The sequence below is a fragment of the Dreissena polymorpha genome, chromosome 16, assembly GCF_020536995.1.
Source record: "Dreissena polymorpha isolate Duluth1 chromosome 16, UMN_Dpol_1.0, whole genome shotgun sequence".
Classification (NCBI taxonomy): Eukaryota; Metazoa; Mollusca; class Bivalvia; order Myida; family Dreissenidae; genus Dreissena; species Dreissena polymorpha.
This window is the reverse complement of record NC_068370.1, coordinates 35,815,956-35,835,719: the sequence shown is the minus strand read 5'-3', so window position 1 is coordinate 35,835,719 and position 19,764 is coordinate 35,815,956. Positions and strand designations below refer to the sequence as shown.

General features: G+C 33.4%; 1 protein-coding gene across 8 annotated transcripts in view; it reads right to left on the bottom strand.

Annotated features, from left to right (window-relative positions):
- LOC127861598 (speract receptor-like) overlaps positions 1 to 18,877 on the bottom strand; it is a 767,747-nt gene extending 748,870 nt beyond the window's left edge. For 7 of the 8 annotated variants that reach the window (XR_008040289.1, XR_008040290.1, XM_052400229.1 and 4 more), the window contains exon 1: positions 18,721 to 18,877. Coding sequence is in view for 4 of the 8 variants with exons in the window: in XM_052400229.1 (XP_052256189.1) it covers positions 18,721 to 18,765 (45 nt within the window). In the remaining 4 variants the exon portion in view is untranslated. The remainder of the gene's footprint in view (positions 1 to 18,720) is intronic. The other variant, XM_052400234.1, reaches the window with a different exon arrangement.
- Positions 18,878 to 19,764: the final 887 nt, after the last annotated feature.

Here is a 19,764-nt window from a genome sequence, read left to right as displayed (position 1 = left end):
TCGGAAATTTTCATGAAAAGGCTACATCCTCTCAATTTTTTTCATTATATTCATGCACTTAACCCAAAAAAAGAAACTTACACCTGGAAATTACATTCCCCTATGACTAACATTGCGTGAGTTGTATCCCCAAATTTTGGGTTTCACACACTTTTTCCTATATAATATGAAGGCTAATGCCCCTTCCCCCAACAGCCTTAAAAAAGCCTTGAATGGTAAAAACAATGAACCTTTAAGCTATTTTCCGTTTAAGAAAGTCCCTTCTTAAAAAAAAATCCAGTTGAAGCAGAAAGTTTTGTCCCTGATAAGCCTGTGTGGACTAAACAGGCTAATATGGGATGACACTTTAGGCTCATGCATTAATTCCCGTTTTCCCAGAGTGCAGCTCAAATGTTCATTTACATGTTACAGAGTACCGCAAGAAGCTGCCGTTTGTGAATGCGCCCCGATAGAGGAGATTTAGGCAAAGAAGCTGAAGGCAGCGAGGGGAAAAGAGAAGAAATCAGGAAGAAATCGCCATAGGCGATAACTGAATATAAGATTTTTTAAACCATTGGATAGGTTTGTTAGTCACCTATCTTAGGAAAAATACTTACAGATACATTGAAGTTCAAATAACTAGTGTTAGGTCTTATTTAAATAAGAAGAATTTTGGTTTTTGAACCTATTTAATGAAGCAAATGATTTTACTTTTGTTAAACATGTGTGGCAGTGAACTATTGTCTTCATGTTAACCTTATTTAAGTATTGGCTGTTGTTCTTGTGGTGTATTTATAATTTGAGGACTTATTTTACCTAATGGACAATTTATTTTAATTGAGTTAACAACATATAAAACTTGTCAAAACTATTGAAAGCCACCATAAGAATATATTGTTTTGTAGTGACCACTATGTCTGCTCGTGACACTGTCAGTCTGACATGTGAGAGTGTAGTTGAAGTAAAATGATTCATCAATCATTACTTATGAAAAATTTCAATCTTTGGGATTAGTTTTTGCCTATATGTTACCTTTGACTGACAAAAAAACCAACATCAACAATGTTTTTTTTTTTATTTGAACAACTCGTCATCGTGATTGGGAGGCATGTGTCATTTTAATTCATCATTATGTAATGTCGGGTAATTGGACATTTCACAAGTATTTATATATTGTGTATGCACAACAAATATAAATTGTGTCAACAAAAATTATGTGTAAGTTCACCAGTAGTTATCATTGAAAATAAAACCTTAAAAAAGCTGCAGAGTTGTTGTTGATAGCAGTAAAGACAAAGGCTATTCACGCAAATAAATATATATTTGTATGCCCCCTTATTTTGCCATAAACTGTGCAGTAAAAAGTGCAAAACCAATAAAAAATATGTGTTATTAATATGTTCTAATGTGTTTTATATCTAAAAAGGCATTCACATAGATAAAAATAACTTATAAATGGCCAAAATAGCTGGTTAAATGCAAATGTCAGTTGTTTGCTGGCAATGAACCAGATTTTTGGCAGAAAAAACAGCAGAAAAATTCACCTATTTTTTTACGTGTTTTAAAAAAATCATAAAAAATCTATTTTTCATCCAAATAAAAAAAGAAAGACATCATTATGTTTGTTTTAAGTAGTATAACATCAATGCCAAATATCATTCAAATATTCCCATTTTAAAAAAATCATTGCCTCTTGCTATTAAAAGAAGCATGAATATTCTCTTAAAAATGAAAAAGTCGGTAAATTGTTGGTACATTTTAATGATTTATCTACAGTATATAGAGAGCTCAGTTGTTTCCCTTGTTTGCAAAATCGTTCTGAGAAAAACAAGGTCAAGTGTAAACAAAGTTTATTGTAATGTTTCTTTTGAATTACCACTAACCATGCTTTGCAGTACTGGATAATCATTTTCTAAATACAGAAGAGACGATTATTACGAAAGCGACTCCTATACAAGAGTTCCGCGGTCGGAGATGACCGCATTGAAGCCGGATTTTTTATTTAAATGACAGGAAAGTACCTTTCGTGTTTTTGTCAATGCAATACTTAAATTACTGAAATATTGTTCAAAGGTCAAAATGAAATGTAAGTACTTTTCAAGGCATGAGCAAACCTTGTGCTATGTTTTGAATGCATGCATATACATGAACAACAATAACATTTAAGGTGGTCATCTAAGTGTGCTTGCAAACCTTCATGTCAAGTTTGAAGACTCTATGTCCAAGCATACCAAAGTTATAACAATTTTAACATTTTAACATTTAAGGTCACAGTGACCTTGACCTTCAAATGAATGACATTGAAATGACCAGTGGTCATCTTCTAGTACTGGCCAATCTTTATTTCAAGTTTGAAGACTCTAGGTACAAGCATACCAAAGTTATAACATGAAATAAGAACTTTAACATTTTTACATTCAAGGTCACAGTGACCTTGACCTTCAAATGAATGACCTTGAAATGTCCAGTGGTTACTTACTAGTTCTGGCCAACCTTCATGTCAAGTTTCAAGACTCTAGGTCCAAGCATACCAAAGTTATAACAACTTTAACATTTTTACATTCAAGGTCACAGTGACCTTGACCTTCAAATGAATGACCTTGAAATGTCCAGTGGTTACTTACTAGTTCTGGCCAACCTTCATGTCAAGTTTCAAGACTCTAGGTCCAAGCATACCAAAGTTATAACAACTTTAACATTTTTATATTGAAGGTCACAGTGACCTTCACCTTCAAATGAATGACCTTGAAATGACCAGTGGTCATCTGTTAATCCTGGCCAACCTTCATGTCAAGTTTGAAGACTCTAGGTCCAAGCATACCAAAGTTATACCATGAAATAAGAACTTTAACATTTTTACATTCAAGGTCACAGTGACCTTGACCTTCAAATGAATGACCTTGAAATGACCAGTGGTTACTAACTAGTTATGGCCAACCTTCATGTCAAGTTTCAAGACTCTAGGTCCAAGCATACCAAAGTTATAACAACTTTAACATTTTTTATATTGAAGGTCACAGTGACCTTGACCTTCAAATGAATGACCTTGAAATGACCAGTGGTCATCTGTTAATCCTGGCCAACCTTCATGTCAAGTTTGAAGACTCTAGGTCCAAGCATACCAAAGTTATACCATGAAATAAGAACTTTAACATTTTCGAGCACGCCGCCACCCCGCCCGCCCGCCCGCCCCCCCCGCCCGCCCGACAACATCAATCTATAAGCCGAGATTTTTTCGAAAAAAATCCGGCTAATAAAACTGAAAAGGTAGTTTATAAATCTATGTCAAACTGGAATGTATGGAGCAAGCTGGAATACATGGATTATTGATACAGAAGACACGGACATATTTATTGTGGCAACTAATTACAACTCTACAATGCAACAAAATCAAAGTTTCCTTTTAGGTATGAAATTACTGGAAGGTTATCTTTGATTATGTTCAATGCGTCAGTGATTTATTATAAATGGAATGTTCCAAACAGGAGAAGAACAGCAAAGGTAACTTTCCTTAAATGTAAATAAGGTAGATTTTTTTTAATTAAATGTACTGATGTGTACAGTAGCTACAGTATGGTTTGAGAACTATTTAATGTATCAAACAAGTTCTCTAAATAGCTTTAAGTAGCTTTTATTCAGTGGTTGTAGTTCGAGATCTAGATTATTATCACAGCTTTATGTTATTACTTTAAAATTATCATGTTTCAAATAAAAAACAACATATTGTAAGTTGATAGCTAGTTGATATGTATGCAGAAACAAACTATATGTTATGTGATAATTTTGATTGTTTTAGTTAAAAGTTGGTTTTGATTTACTGTAGATCATTTTTTGCCAATTGCTATTACCAAATAGAATGTAAAATACTAAATATATACTTTGTTCTCTTTTAAAACAGACTTTCAGCTAATCTGCATAGATTGCTTTAGCAACAACATGACTGAAGTATTTTTGGAAATGCTCAGTTGCTCATAAGGCCACGACTTTTATATTTCTTGGTTTACAAAACCGCCGACCCTAATTTTTGGAAAATGGGAAAAAAAATAAAATCGGAAAATCGTCTTTTTTTTAAATATTTTATTCCCGACCGCACTGCAAAACGAGCGAAACGAGAAAAAAAACGATCCGGTTTGAGTACGGTTGCGAATAAAATCAAGTAAGTACAATCAACGATTGGTTCACATATATTCAATTGCAGAGATCGGGATATTTTTCAATGTGACACATTATGTACCAGTCCTTTTATGGGCACTTCTCAAAATTTATTTCGGGTAAAAATTACAGACAATAAGAAAATCAGCGTCAGTCAAATGTCGACCCCATCAAAATTTATTTCCGTGTCTGTGACGCAACTATATTGTTTAACATGTTAATTATATTAAACAAACCCGATAGTATTTGATAATTAGTATAAATAATCCAATAAAACACTGCCATTATTTATGATATATGTGTTTAGGAATTTTGTAAACACGTCCGCCATAGTTTATAGGAACTGTACAGAAAGTTTGGAAATCGGAACAAATCGGTATATCTCGGAAAATCATTGATAAATGTATTTGTCGTTTCAACGCTTTGGGCCGAGTAATTTCGGCAAATCGGAACTCAACTTGTGTAAAACACTAGCTCAATTAACCGTTAAACTCCGCCTCCGTTCTCTGCAAAAGATTCGAAGGCGGAGCTATGCACGTGCTTTTATTAAATTTGAGGATTGCAATTGAGAACCAAACACACAATTGATTCGGCATGTTGATTGCTAGACAAAGGAAGCCAATTTTTTCGGCGCGAAATTTGTCGCTTTATTGCTTCCGACAGAAAGCGGCTTTCCTTTGATGACGTCAAACTGTCAATTCACACAGACTGCACATTTTCGGAAGACTAACTGACTCCTTGTTTACAATTCCAGTAAAAAAAAACACTTGCTAACATTAAACTTTGGATTAAATTATCAAAATAAAGCAAAAGCGAAGTTGACAAATATGATTAAATTAATTCGCGTCAGTTCAAATAAGACGTTTTGCGTTGTAAATCAACGAGTTAGCATGACAACAACAACTTTGACAAACAGTACCGCGACGACGCATGGATCGATCTACCTCGATTTTTTTTTTCATGTACGATCTCATAAGTCGAGTAAGAGCAAACACATACCGGGTAATTTGTGTATGAGTAGTTTATCTTATATAAGATTTATGCAACGTGCATCGCATTGCGTAATGGTGCGCATCCAATTATGGAAATGAAGCGCAGTTTTTCGTTTTAATGGGAGAAGAACGCATGTCATGTAATGCAGTGTTTAAAATTGCCTGATGTTACATAAGGTGCTGTTAGGACTCATTTTATTGGAAGATATAGATGTGTTTCATTGCATAATTTGATTTTTTGTCTCTGTGTTTAAGGTTATAAAAGATATGTTGTCTTTGTTCTGATGTTATTAGTATTAACTTTTTTTTCCAATGATGTATTTAATTTTTTTTTTCGACCGCCCGATGGACCATTTTCAAAATAATTTTTGTAAACCAATAAAAAAAAAAGTCGTGGCCTAATAAACAAATGTATATGGATCTTCACAGAAAATAAATAAATATAATTTAATTCATTGAAAAGTTCTTCACATCTTGCTTAATTTACATAATTATGAACAAAACTAAAGGAGGCACGTACTCAATTTATTCCTGCATGTTTCCTTATATAAAAAGTTATATTTATCCTTTTCTATATTCATGTTCGCATACAATGAAATTTTAAATATCAAATGTAATACTTTAAAACTTTCGGTATAAGTAAAATATTAAATTGTGTTATATGGCCCTCAGAAATCAGTGCATGGTTATATAAAAAACAGTTCAATGTTTTGCTTTTTTTAAAAGATACATTTGAGAATCTCAATAATTGTGTTCAAATCTTTTTCATTAATTGATGTTTAAACACATACACTGTATTGAATAATTATATAAGACTGGTGTATTTATATTGGTTTATAATTTATGTCATACCACTTAATTGAAAAGTGCATTTTATTTTATTTCAATAATTTGAGATCATATTGTGTTCAAAATGTTGAAAGAAAACAATGGAGTTATTTAAATAATTTGATTGCTATGCTAGCAAATGTACTACACAACACAACCAAAAGTATATGTTCATATGTTATTTATTTATGTGTACAAGAAATTGCATTAAAAACTTAAACACACTACATGTACTTATAATTAGTAAGGCATTATTACTCATCAGAATATTTCTTGAAAAAAAGTAATGCAATTTTAGAAAAAAGATACAAATCACAGAATTGTTTCCACAATTTGTGATACAATAAAGATGGCTTTGCAAATTTTAGGGCCTTACATTTAACAGCGATTTTCCTTGTGCAATTGGGAAAAGTACCCGTACCGGTCCAATTGGGAAAAATTGAGTCGTGAAAACCTCAAAATTGGGAAAAATCGAGTCTTGAAATCCTTAAATTGGGAAAACCACGTCGTGAAGTATGGGTCTTATTGAATACATCATACAATTCATACTTAATTGAACAAACCCATTAAAATAATCATTTGCAGGCATGCCTTAATGACCATTAAGTAATAAAGTTGATATAAATAACAAAATATTATAAAGAACACACAAAATCAATTATTAGTTGTTTTAATCTCTTATATCTCTTATAAAGAAATGTCCCTCTCTTTCATTTTTTTTTAAATTTCTACAATCTGTGATGTTTGCACATTACTAAGTTGCTCGCATCCCTCCCTGCACAGCATTATTAGTGCCGTCAATGTTTCCTGAGAAAGACGGTTTCGATTTGTTGTGCAGAGATTGTTCATTAGGCTAAACACCCTTTCCAAAGAGGCAGTGCTGGAGGGCACAAGTCTTGACAGCAGCAACAGCTGGTACATGCAGGGGTAGGTTGTCCTAAGATGTTCTTTTTTATTTTTTTGGCATAGTATTTGCTGTTATGACTCATTTCAACTAAGGTTACAAACCCATGTAAAACAGAACGCTGGCTTGTCAACAGAACCGGAAACAGTAACGACTCTATTGATTGAACGCGCTGAATAATAAAACCCGAAATTAATCGAGCGCGTGGTTACACACAACTATACGATTTTCTTTGTTCGCTCGCCGAAAGTTGGGTTTTGTTACGAATCTTTCGATCGTTTTGAGAAAAAATTCGGACGCCGATTGGGATTTTTCCAGATGCCGATTGGGAATTTTGGAATTTTCGTTCGATTGGGAAAGGACCGTTTAGGGAATTTGGGAATTTTCGTTCGATTGGGAAAGTACCGTTTACCTGTACTTTATAAAGAAGGAGGAAAATCGCTGATTTAACAAGTACTTTATCTCATTAATTAACTTTTGAAATGGTGATATGCATTCCATTTACAAAACGAAGCATAAAGTTCAAAAGGAATAGTACACAGATTGTCAAAAGGACCATTTTCCAAATTTTAGTAACATATACAAAATATAAATGAACACTGTAAATCAAGGAGCAAAATGCCAGTAATAATATAGACTCAAACTAAAAATACTGTTTTTCATATGAGTTATCATCATGTGTAATGAATACAATTATACAGAGTTATGATTGAATAATTTTTAATTATCTTGCTGTTTCTATTTTATTCTGTCAAATAACATGGATCAGATATATGAATTATAAAATGAATGTTTAATATAATATTCAGGATAGCTGAGTGGTAAAGGCAAATGAAATGGTATTTTAAGGACCCCCATGGGAATTACATTTTTTCGGCGTAAGCTGTATTAAGCCAGCTTTTCACCTCTCCTGACCTTTGTAAGTGTCCAATAAAATTCAAATAAAATTTCCCGCGGCTAGGTACGAACGAATGCACTTCATTTATTCCATTGGCTGATTTGAGTATTCCACCAGAACATTGGAAACATATCCGCGTCTTTGTAACACTGTTTTACTGCATGAAACAATTTTATTTCTAAGGAAAAGGCTTAATAGATAGAACAGTTTTACACTCAATTCTCGACATCAATACAGTTTGTGTGTTCACCTTTTATTTTCAGAGAATTACCAGCGCAACGCGTTTATATTTAAAGGCTATGTTCTCATATTTAGTACTTACTTCCATATTCTTGTCAACATGTTAACATGTAAAGGTATAAAGAGCAGTGAAAGTGAGGCCTCACTTTAATACATTGCATTTCAACCCGGGTCAATTCGCGGCCAGTGTATGAATGTCAGAGTTTATATACAGGTCATCACCGGAGTTCGCGGCCAGTAAAATAATAGTTATATAATAAATACGCTATCCGTGAACTAGGTGACCTGGAATTTTCTTTAGACCAGAAATATGTAGATTCTTAATGTGTTTTCAACAATACAATGATAAATTTTATTTTTGATTAATTTAACAATAATTATTCCACCATATTGACCAATGTATTAAGCATGAGCGCGATGATTATCGATACTGTTAATAATCGAATCAAATAGCAATGCCCGACAACCACTGAAACAGATTTGTTCGAAGAACTCGCCTATAAATACGGATACTTCTCGTGTGGCTGGTTGACTCATATGTTTTAATTTCACTTCCATTCTTCTTTAGGTTTTCTGTTTTGTATCTATAGGTTTATGACCAGCAATATGTAATAATGTAAAATAAGCCGCGAAAACTCCGCGTAACATCCCGTACTGCGTGTGATGCAGCTAAGAACTGCACAGAAAAAAGACATTCGCTATCCTTGATCTCATTCATTGAACTATCAACGCCGTATATGTTTTTTAAAGATATTTCTTGTATCTTGTTATTTTCGCTTCTAAAATTCTATTCTGTGGTTAAAATCTAGCAATGAAAGGCTTTAACTGTCATAAGCACAGTATGCATCTAACAAAATGTCGTTAGTACAAAACGGGTTGGTAAATGCACACAACATAATGACAAATGCACAGAACGAAATGATGTATGCACCTAACAAAATGTCGTTAGTACAAAATGATATTGCAAATGCACATAGCATACTGAAAAATGTACAGAACGAAATGATGTTTCTACAGGTCAAAATGTAGTTTACACAAAACAATTTAGTAAATGCACATAACATAAAGACCAGTGCCATCAGAAGGCAGCATTGGCGTTGCATAGATTTAGACTAATTTTCTTCACTACTTGGTTTCTTTCAAAATTTGGGACCCATTCTTTTTCAAGGTGGACTCATTAATTTTGGCCTGGGACTCATTGGTCTAAAATCTGCGAGTTCAGGGACCCATAGAGAGTAAATTTTAGATTATTCCCTGCAGTTGCCATTTAAAGTAGACCCATGAATAGCTTGTAAGCCTTGTGTTTATAAACTTTGGATATCATGTCTTTCCTCAACATCATCGTCATCTTTGCCATAATCATCTTCAGCATTATCATCTTCAGCAGTGAATTCAATTCGTAATATTATAAACGACACTGTCTGTATCAACTTATAAATTATGTATTCATCATTCTATTTCTTCTATAAAGAACTTCAAAAATAAATTATAATCGACGTAAAATAATGTATCCGAAAACGACAGTCTGAAAAATGTGCATTTCGTTTGACTGCAGAAAATGAAAACCAGTAACCTAGAAAACATACAATTTGGTTGACATTGCTTAAAAATAGCATATTTTGTGGGTAAAAAACAACTTGATTATCACCTTTTAATTTCAAACGATAATCAACAGAAAGGTGTAATATCAACATAGAACTAATTATTTAACTACCATCCTTTAATTCAGATCGATAATTGGAAGAAAGGTGTAAAGTGTGCAGCTTAGAAATAATATTTTTATTGTTACGCTTCTTTACATTTGTTAATCTTTATAAGACAGTGTTCACGCTGGGCTCAAATTTTAGGGAGAAGTGACTTCTCCCTTGACACTGATTTAGGGAGAAGTGAGGAAACTCTAGGGAGAAGTGGAGAGACTCGGATACAAGGATTGCATGTAGGGCCTTACAACACACATATATGTGTATCACATTATTGAAGTATACTACTACTGTAGTACACATAATTATATTTATTTTGTGTATCTTAATTTTTCCAGCAGTTCTAATTAACCAAGTAATAATAGATACAACAGATAAATAGCTAAAATTTTATTAGCTCTATATTCAATCCATTATGATGTAAATATCATTTACAGACTAAAGTATTTCAAAGATAATATGTTTATGAAGCAGTAGATAACATAAGCTTAATAAAACTGACAGACCAGATAAATATTTATGTTTGAAATATGACATTTAGCATAAGCTTTCTTAATAATTATTTGTTATTTTTTATAGTCTTTCCAATTGCAAATTCATGTGAATACAATTAAAAATATGATAAACCACACCGTCCGCATCACCCCATCTGTATTCTTCATTCTATTTCTTTTTTAAAGAACTTTGAAATTAAATTATAATTGACAAAAAATAATGTATCCAAAAACGACAGTCTGAAAAATTGTACGCGTTACCCACATGAAACAAATTGTGCATATCGTTTCACAGCAAAAAAATGAAAAGCAGAAACCTAGCTAGCAAATACGTAATTAATATACAATTTAATTGACATATTGCTTTACAAAAGCATAGTTTGTGGGTAAAAAACAACTTAATTTTCAACCTTTTAATTTCAAACCATAATCGGCAGAAAGGTGTAACATCATCGACATAGATCTAATTATTTAATTATCATCCTTTTGTTAATTCAGATCGATAGTCGGTAGAAATGTAAAGTGATAAACTTAGAAATATTTTTTTTATTGTTAGGCTCCTTTTTATTTGGTTTTTATTTCGTATTATCTTTAAATACGATGTTTGCCATTGGCTGCTCTAGTGTTGGCAGACAACAATATCAACTGTGTATTTCCAAGTATACAGTGTCTGTGCATGAATGACCCAATATTATGTGTGAGCGAACTCAATGTTGATTGGCCAGCTACCACATGCCCTTTAATAACAATAAGGTCAAGTGATGTCTCATGCTCTGGTGCAGACCGGTTTTTGTTTATTGTTCAAATTGCGAACATTTTCATTCAAACAAAGAGAAAAATAAAGAAAACCATTCTAACTTTATTAAAATGGTCAATCAATACCAAGTCGTTCTATAAATTTAGGGTTCCCGGAGGATCACCCATTTTGAAAGAACTGCACCCTCACCATAATCTGGTGTCCTCGGGTTCCCGGGACACCGTTAGTGTCGAGGCCTGCCTACCCACCTGTCAAATCTAGGGTTGATAAAGGGCAAACCAACAATATATTAAGTGTGGCCTGAAATATGTACTTGCCCTCCAATTTTATTGAAAAAATGCAATAAATCTGTAACTAATATGTTTTATTGTGATTTTCTATTGGTAATCATATAGAACTGTTAACTTATGAACTTCAATAAAGTTAATAAACTGTTTTAACACACTTTTAACTTGTTTGGTTTTCGGCGTAGCTGTTTAACCTCACTTTTGACCTTACTTGTCACCTTTGTGTCCAATAAAATTCAAATAAAACTTGACCAGTGCTTTTATTTCACTGTTTTGGGAATGGGGCTGGGTCCCTTTGAATTTGGGAAATTTGCAGCATTTTGACTAAAATTGGGAAATTATAAAAGTATTATATTTAGTACGGTTCAACTTATATGGATGAGAGATGAACAAAATATTGAGATCTAAAAAACAAAAAAAACAAAAAAAAATCTTAAAACCTTCCATTGGGAATTTTGACATCCCATTTGGGATAAATATATATTATTTTCCATTGGGAATGGGTCCGGTTACTGGATTCGATTTTGAATGAAAAAAACACTGAAGACACAAATGAATACACTTCATTTATTCCATTGGCTGATTTGAGCATGCCACCAGAACATTGGAAACATGACCACGTCTTTGTAACAGTGTTTTACTGCGTGTTCAGCATGAAGCAATTTTATCTCTAATGAAAAGGCTTGCTAGATAGAACAGTTTTACACTCAACTTTTGACATCAATACAGTTTGTGCGTGCACCTTTTATTTTCAGAGGATGCCTGCAGCGCCACAGCGTTTGTACTTAAAGGCTATGTTCTTTTATTTAGTAATTACTTCCATATTCCTGTGTACTAGTACATTAAAGTTCATAAAAGTACCGTAAATCCACGAATATAATACGCCCTGGTGCATAATACGCACCGCCTGAGTTTGGTCAAAATTTATCGGTAAAAATTGAAAATCTGAGTAAAATACGCACTAAAAAAATCAGTGTCTGAAATCGGCCATTTCCGAAAAAATGTGTCAATATATTTTTGTGCTGTGAAAATAGCAAATCAATTTGGTGTTGTCAACTATCTGTTACCCCCGTATATTGATCGGGATGTGTTAAAGTGCTGTAGTTATGACAGTTGCATAATAAATATCTCGGTCTATTGTTTATATTACCATTGATTGTTACCGATAACACACGGGCCCCTTGCTGACATCCAGGTCAAGCAGTCATAAATTACAAAAGAAAGAAGCAGCTAGCTGAGACGCTGTTTTTGGTTTTCACATTTAATTCAATAATGAATTTGACAATATTCGGAACGATAATAATTATAATAATAATAAAGTAATAAGAAGACAAAATGGTTACTTCCGTTTTATACTTGTCTAGAGTTAATTACTTTTTCTTTGTTCGAGTTACAAACTCGATACTTTAATATAACTTAAAATACAATTAAACTGCTCGTGTTTTTCATGATCTAGTTAATTAAAATACGCTGCTGTCATTAAAGGGACCTTTTCACAGATTTTGGCATGTTTTGAAGTTTGTCATTAAATGCGTTATAATGATAAATGTAAACATTAAATTTTAAAAACTCCAATAAAAAATCCAAAATTAAATTTAAAAAAGGAAAAAAAGAAGCCCGCAGCAGGTCTCGAACCAGTGACCCCCGGAATCATAAAGTAACAAGATGTGTTTGTGAAACACAATGTCCCCCTATATGATGTTTGACCTTGAAGGATGACCTTGACCTTGTGAAGGATGACCTTGACCTTGACCTTTCACCACTCAAAATGTGCAGCTCCATGAGATATACATGCATGCTAAATATCAAGTTGCTATCTTCAATATTGCAAAAGTATTCATAAAATAAGCAATTTGGGCCACATATATTTGACCTCTGACCTTGAAGGATGACCTTGACCTTTCACCACTCAAAATGTGCAGCTCCATGAGATGCACATGCATGCCAAATATCAATTTGCTATCTTCAATATTGCAAAAGTATTTATAAAATAAGCGATTTGGGCCACATATATTTGACCTCTGACCTTGAAGGATGACCTTGACCTTGACCTTTCACCACTCAAAATGTGCAGCTCCATGAGATACACATGCATGCCAAATATCAAGTTGCTATCTTCAATATTGCAAAAGTATTCATAAAATGAGCGATTTTGGCCACATATATTTGACCTCTGACCTTGAAGGATGACCTTGACCTTGACCTTTCACCACTCAAAATGTGCAGCTTCATGAGATACACATGCATGCCAAATATGAAGTTGCTATCTTCAATATAGCAAAAGTTATTGCAAAATGTTAAAGTTGGCGCAAACAGACCAACGTACAGACCAACGTACAGACCAACAGACAGGGCAAAAACAATATGTCCCCCACTACTATAGTGGGGAACATAAAAACGCATAAGCCAAATGAGCTATTCTGCCAAGCATACATATGATGCGTATATTATACTTTATATTAGCAATCTTCGTAGTTTCACAAATTTAAACGACAACAACAGAACTCTCCAAATTATTCAATCGTTTCGCGTTGCAACGCTTTATAATTTTCCTTTTTTTAAATCGTCAAAAGATGCATATACTGGTTATATTAGACCATGGTAAATGTTCAGTATTACTGTTTTCCCACAAATATCATAACTAAACAGAAAATTTGCGAATCTGAAACAATTATTTTTCAATTTTGTCAATTTACCAAACCGTGAAAAGATCCCTTTAAGGCTAGTTTGGGAGTAAAAAACAAATTAAATAATTATCACCTTTCAATTTAATTCGGCAATCGGCAGACAGGCGTTAGGGCTCTCAATCCATTTTAGGGGAAGTGGGTTGCTACCCATAGCAGGGGGAATTTTCGCGGCGTTTCCCTTTTTGGGGGATTTTTTACTTGCTATCTAATTATTACATTTGTACATGTTTGCACTATATTCATTGCTTATTTCATAATTTAGTATGTTTGACAAGATTAAATTAAAATAGAATTGAGATATAATAATCATGAGAAATCAATCTATAATTTTATTTTTTTTTTTTTTTTTTTTTTTAAGGGGAATTTTTCCCCAAAAAAGGGGAAAACAGTATACTTTTCAGGGGGGGGAATGCAGCCGAATTTTGGCCGTGGATTTTACAAATTGAGGGCCCTGGATGTAATAGACTATTGGCATCATAAAACTAATTATTTAATTACCACTCTTTACTTCAGATATGGTAAATATGCGGTAGAAAAGATATATAGTGGCCAGCTAAGAAATAAATATTTACAGGTATTGTCAGTTTTTTTTTCTCATGTCTTTATACGACTTAGCGTCCAAACGCTATTTCGTAGGCAGACGACGATATTAACTGTGTATTCAAAGTATACAGTGTCTGCGCATGGATGACCCAATATTATCCGATAGCTCCTCCCGTTCTCACGTTTCATTCGACAACGTCATTTCATGTGTAAGCGAGCTCAAGTTTGATTGGTCAGCTACCATGCACACTGCAATAACAATAAGGTCAAGCGATGTCTCATAATCTGGTACAGACCGGGTTTCGTTTACTGTTCGAATTGCGAACACTTTCATTAAAACAAAGAGACAAATATAGAAAACTAGTCCGATATAAATGGCGGATGTTTTCAATGAAATTTTACTAGATTTTCGCATTTCACAAATAAGATTTTTATCGTGCCAAATATTTTCGCAAATGACTCAAATGGCGAACGACAGTGCGAGCCCTGTTGCACCTCTTTGATGTAATGGTGTAGTTCAAAATAGCTGCCGCGAAGCAAATAACAGCGATTAAGTTGAAAATTTGCACAGGAAAATTTTTGTTCTGCTCTAAACTCGTATATTATACGCACCCCCTACTTGAAGAAAAAATCGGCAGCTAAAAAAGTGCGTATTATATTCGTAGATATACGGTATCGTTTTTCCCTATCCTGATTTTCGTTTTGGCCAAACCATTTTAAATTGTTTTCGAAATTGAACATTTAACATGTAAAAGTATAAAGTTTTGAACAAGCCGTCGTTCCAGCAATGGAAGCATGGCCTCACTTTAATGCATTGCATTCCAAGCCGCAAGGCATCAGGGTCAGTTCGCGGCCAGTAAAATAATTGTTATCAAATATAGATGCTATCGCGTGAACTAGGTGAACTGGAATTTTCTTTAGACCAGAAATATGTTAAATGACCATATTCAGCGATATAATTTATTAATTATGATATGTCAATAATAGATTCATAATGTGTTTTCAACAATACCATGATAAATATTATTTTTGATTAATTTAACAAGAATTATTCCACCATATTGACAAATGTATTAAGCACGAGCGCGATGATTCTCGAAACTGTTAATAATCAAATAAATAGCAATGCCCGAAAACCACTAAAACAGGTTTCTTCGAAGAACGAGTGTGTAAATATTTAGAGTATGTACAGATACTTCCAGTGTGGCCGGTTGACTCAAATGTTTTAATTACACTTTCATTCTTCTTTTGGTTTTCTGTTTCGTATCTTTAGGTTTAAGACCAGCAATACGTAATAATGTAAATTAAGCCTCGAAAACTCCACTTAACATTCAGATCTGCGTGTGATGCAGCTAAGAACTGCACAAAAAAGACATTCGCTATCTTTGATCTCATTCATTGAACTTTTTACCTTTTACTACTACAACCACAATCAACGCCGTATATCTTTTATAAAAGATGTTTCTTGTCCTCATGGTCACAATCATTATGATTACACTTGACTTGAGTGTCCAAAAGGCATTTTGTTAAACTCAAACAAGCCTCTATGTGTACGAAAAGGCAGTTTAAAATGTGTCCAAAAATAATCGATAAGTATATGAAATTCTTAAAGAGTTTCTGTGTCAACATTTATTGTCAAGAATATTAGATCTGTAAAAGAAGTGTTTTCATGATTTGTACTTGAATTGCTCTCAACGTTTCTGAGAACTGTTCAGGTACATTTTAAGAAATGTTATGAATTTTTCAAGGATATGAGTTCTTGAACCAGTTGAGAGGTGTTCTAGGATTGCACTAGAACTGCTCTTAAAAGTGTTCAAAAACTGTTCAAGTACACTTTAAGAAATGTTGAATTTGACAAATTTTAAGAACAATTACTGTTCTGGAGAAGTTCTTAAACTTGTTCTTCAATGAATAGTTCATGAACTGTTCAAGACTAAGATTTCTTAGACTGTTCCAGAATTAATGGTAATGATTGATCTTAAACTGTTCAAGAACACAACAATGAAGGTTGTTCAGAACATTATTCCACTGAGCAGAGAAAAAAGCAAGTGAGAAACACGACCAAAAGTTAGAAATCGAACACTGCAAAACTGCACTTAGGGCCAACAGTTATCCAGAGTGGATGTTTACGATCCCAAAGAAGAAAGACAAAACACTATCTGATAAATCCACCAACAAAAACCAAAAGATCAATATTGGTATGCCATACATCAATGGCACATCAGAAGCTTTGCATTGCACAGAACATTCAAGAAATATGGGGTCAACAGGTTCCATCGACCATATAAATCAATTAGAAAAAAATTAACTCACGTTAAAGATAAAACAGACAAATTGAAAAAGTGTGAGGTGGTTTATTACATTAAGTGTGAACAATGCAAAAATGATTACATAGGCAGGGATTTTTTGGCCCGATTTTATAGCCGAAATTCGGCTATGTTCCCAATCCCCAAAAGTATACTTTTTTCCCAAAATGTGGCAAAAAATTTCCAATTTCCAAAAAAATAATTTTTTTTTTTTTTTTTTAGAAAGAAGTCTTATGTGTATTTTATCTCAATCTTAATTCAATTACATCTTACAAAGTATTATATGATTTTTTTCTTTTAATTTGAATGATTATAAAGAGTTAAATCAAATTTAGTAATTCCCTAATCAGTAGACTTTTCGTGTGGAAAAAAAGGCTAATGAATTTATTTTCCCAATTTCATGAAAATGCCGATAAAATTCCCAATTCCAAAGCCATGGGCTATCTTCCCAAAAAGTGGAGAAAAAAACCCTGATAGGTGAAACTGGAAGATCATAGGACATAAGATTGAAAGAACATGTAGCAAGATCCAACTCGGCCATATATGAACATTGCTCCCACACAGGACACAAAATTGACCCAAATAACACCAAAATTCTAGCATCTGAGGACTCGCATATCAAACGTCGGGTCAAGGAGGCAATAAACATTAAACAACGAAGACCGTCGCTAAACCAGGACGAGGGGCTGGAACTTCCGCCTGTGTACAATTCTCTCCTCGTGTCATGTGGCCATCCTACGTCATGTGACTCGTTCAACTGACCAGCACATCGCTGATGAAGACTATGTGATATAGTTGAAATATCAGAGTAAGCGAATATGGCTCTAAGTTATGGATTTTTTTACTCAAATGTTCAAGAACAGTTTTTAAGGATTTTAAAAGAACAGTATTCATGTTCTTCAGTTTTGTCCAATTTAAAATTTCTTTAAATGTACATGAACTGTTTTTGAACTCTTTATGAACATTTCACGTACAGTTCATGAACACTTTTGCAAGAACTTTTCTTGAACTGCTTTTGAATTTTTTTTAGTTAATGATTATGTCTTTCATTTATCTCTCTAAAGCTAATACCAACAACTCTTACCGGAAATGAAATGTGTGATTTTTAATGAACAATACCAGTTTTTGACTAGCAAAACTGTGTAAGCTGTCAGACTTTTTTAATTGAAAAGGACAGATATCAGCTTTTGCCTATATCTATATTCTTAAGTTATTTAAATCAAGTATTTGAGGTTATATCAGAGTCGATAGCTTGAAATGAACTTTGTTTTTCTCCTCAATATTTACTTCACTGATATCATAATAAAATCTTAATTTACGACAAAAATGTTCAGCAAGAAAAAAATAGGAGCCTTAAATAAACTTAAATAGCTCCAATGATGTTCTCTACATTTCCAAAACATGTCTTTATCAAATTTTCGCGATACAGTGAACATTTACGATACAAAATGAATGGGAAAAAAAAGATGTCTTGGTTTATTTTAATTGGTCTGAAACTTGCCACACAAGCTATAGTTACGGTAAGTCATTTTCAAAAGAAAGAACAATATCTCATTTCTTGTAAACAATCTTTACTAAATTATTTCCGTGATAATATTGGCATTGATGATACGTCATCAACCTTTGACTTGTCGTCTGTTGATGCTTATTATGTGACAAAACAACCATTTATTCTCTTAACTTCAATACACAAATTTGAAATATGTTGTTATAAAGCATTATGGCTAAGATGTTCACTGCAATATATTCACAATTACATAAACAATGTGGCTGAAGCCCAACAAGAAACTGATATTGAGCTCGAATAAATTCAATATTGACAACACGAATCATTTCACTGGGGCATAGATCGCCGTCTGGTCACGTTTAATATGTGCAATGAAATAAAATAATAATAAGATAAAACTTTATGTAATAAGCTTAATAAATCCAAAAAAGTAAAGGATGACTTACTATGAGTAAGTAAATCTGAAATAGTCGATGCATTGTGCCGCTCATTTTCTCAGAAATATGGAGGATTACACAAAGGAAGGAACGCCAATGTCATAAAGTGACGTCACATTGATGCAATGAGGTCACTTCGATTGGCGGGAAAGACTGCATGCTTACCAATGGTCTGGTGCCCAGCTTCTATTGTAAACAAATATTGTATACAAAGGGGCAGGTAATCCAGACTAGCTTACCAATTGTGATTACTTCCATTAGCGCATGGAACGACAACTCTGTGTGGATATTGACACAGTCACTTGACTGTGAGAAAGATATCGTGCCTTTTTCGGCAAAGCTGTTAAAGCCAGCTTTTCACTTCACCTGACCTTTGTACGTGTCCAATAAAATTCAAATAAAATTTCCCGCGGCTAGATACGAATTAATACACTTCATTGAGTCCATTGGCTGATTTGAGCATAATCCCATAGACCATTGGAAACATGACCGCGTCTTTGTAGTATATAGCGTGTTCAGCAATATTTGTATCTTTAATGAAAAGGCTTGATCACCACTTATTTGCTACAAATATAGTAAACCTGTAAGAAGTATCGTTTTTAATTATAATTCTATTTCCACAGATATAAATGTAATAAGAAATTGTCCTACATTATGTGACTGTACTAGTTCTAAATATATATATGGTCCAGTTGGACATGTTATTACTGGGGACCTTAATTTCATTCAAAATAAAAACCTTAGAAATTTACTACGCAGAGGCCCTAAGTACAGACTGCCTATTCCTGTTGATTTTGATGACTGCATTAAGAATATCGTAACATCCTTACATGATTATTGCTCTAAATGGTTCAGGAAGGAAAATGCTGAAATTACTGCACTCAATGATTGGAAAACAAAAATATTTAGTATGGCCATGAATAAAATATGTTTTTATGATACAAATCCTTTGGCTCTACCACATTCACCTAAATTGAATAAACAAAATCTCTGTAAATTGCTTGAAGACTTAAAATCTAAATTCGTCTTAGTTCCTGTTGATAAGGCTGCTAA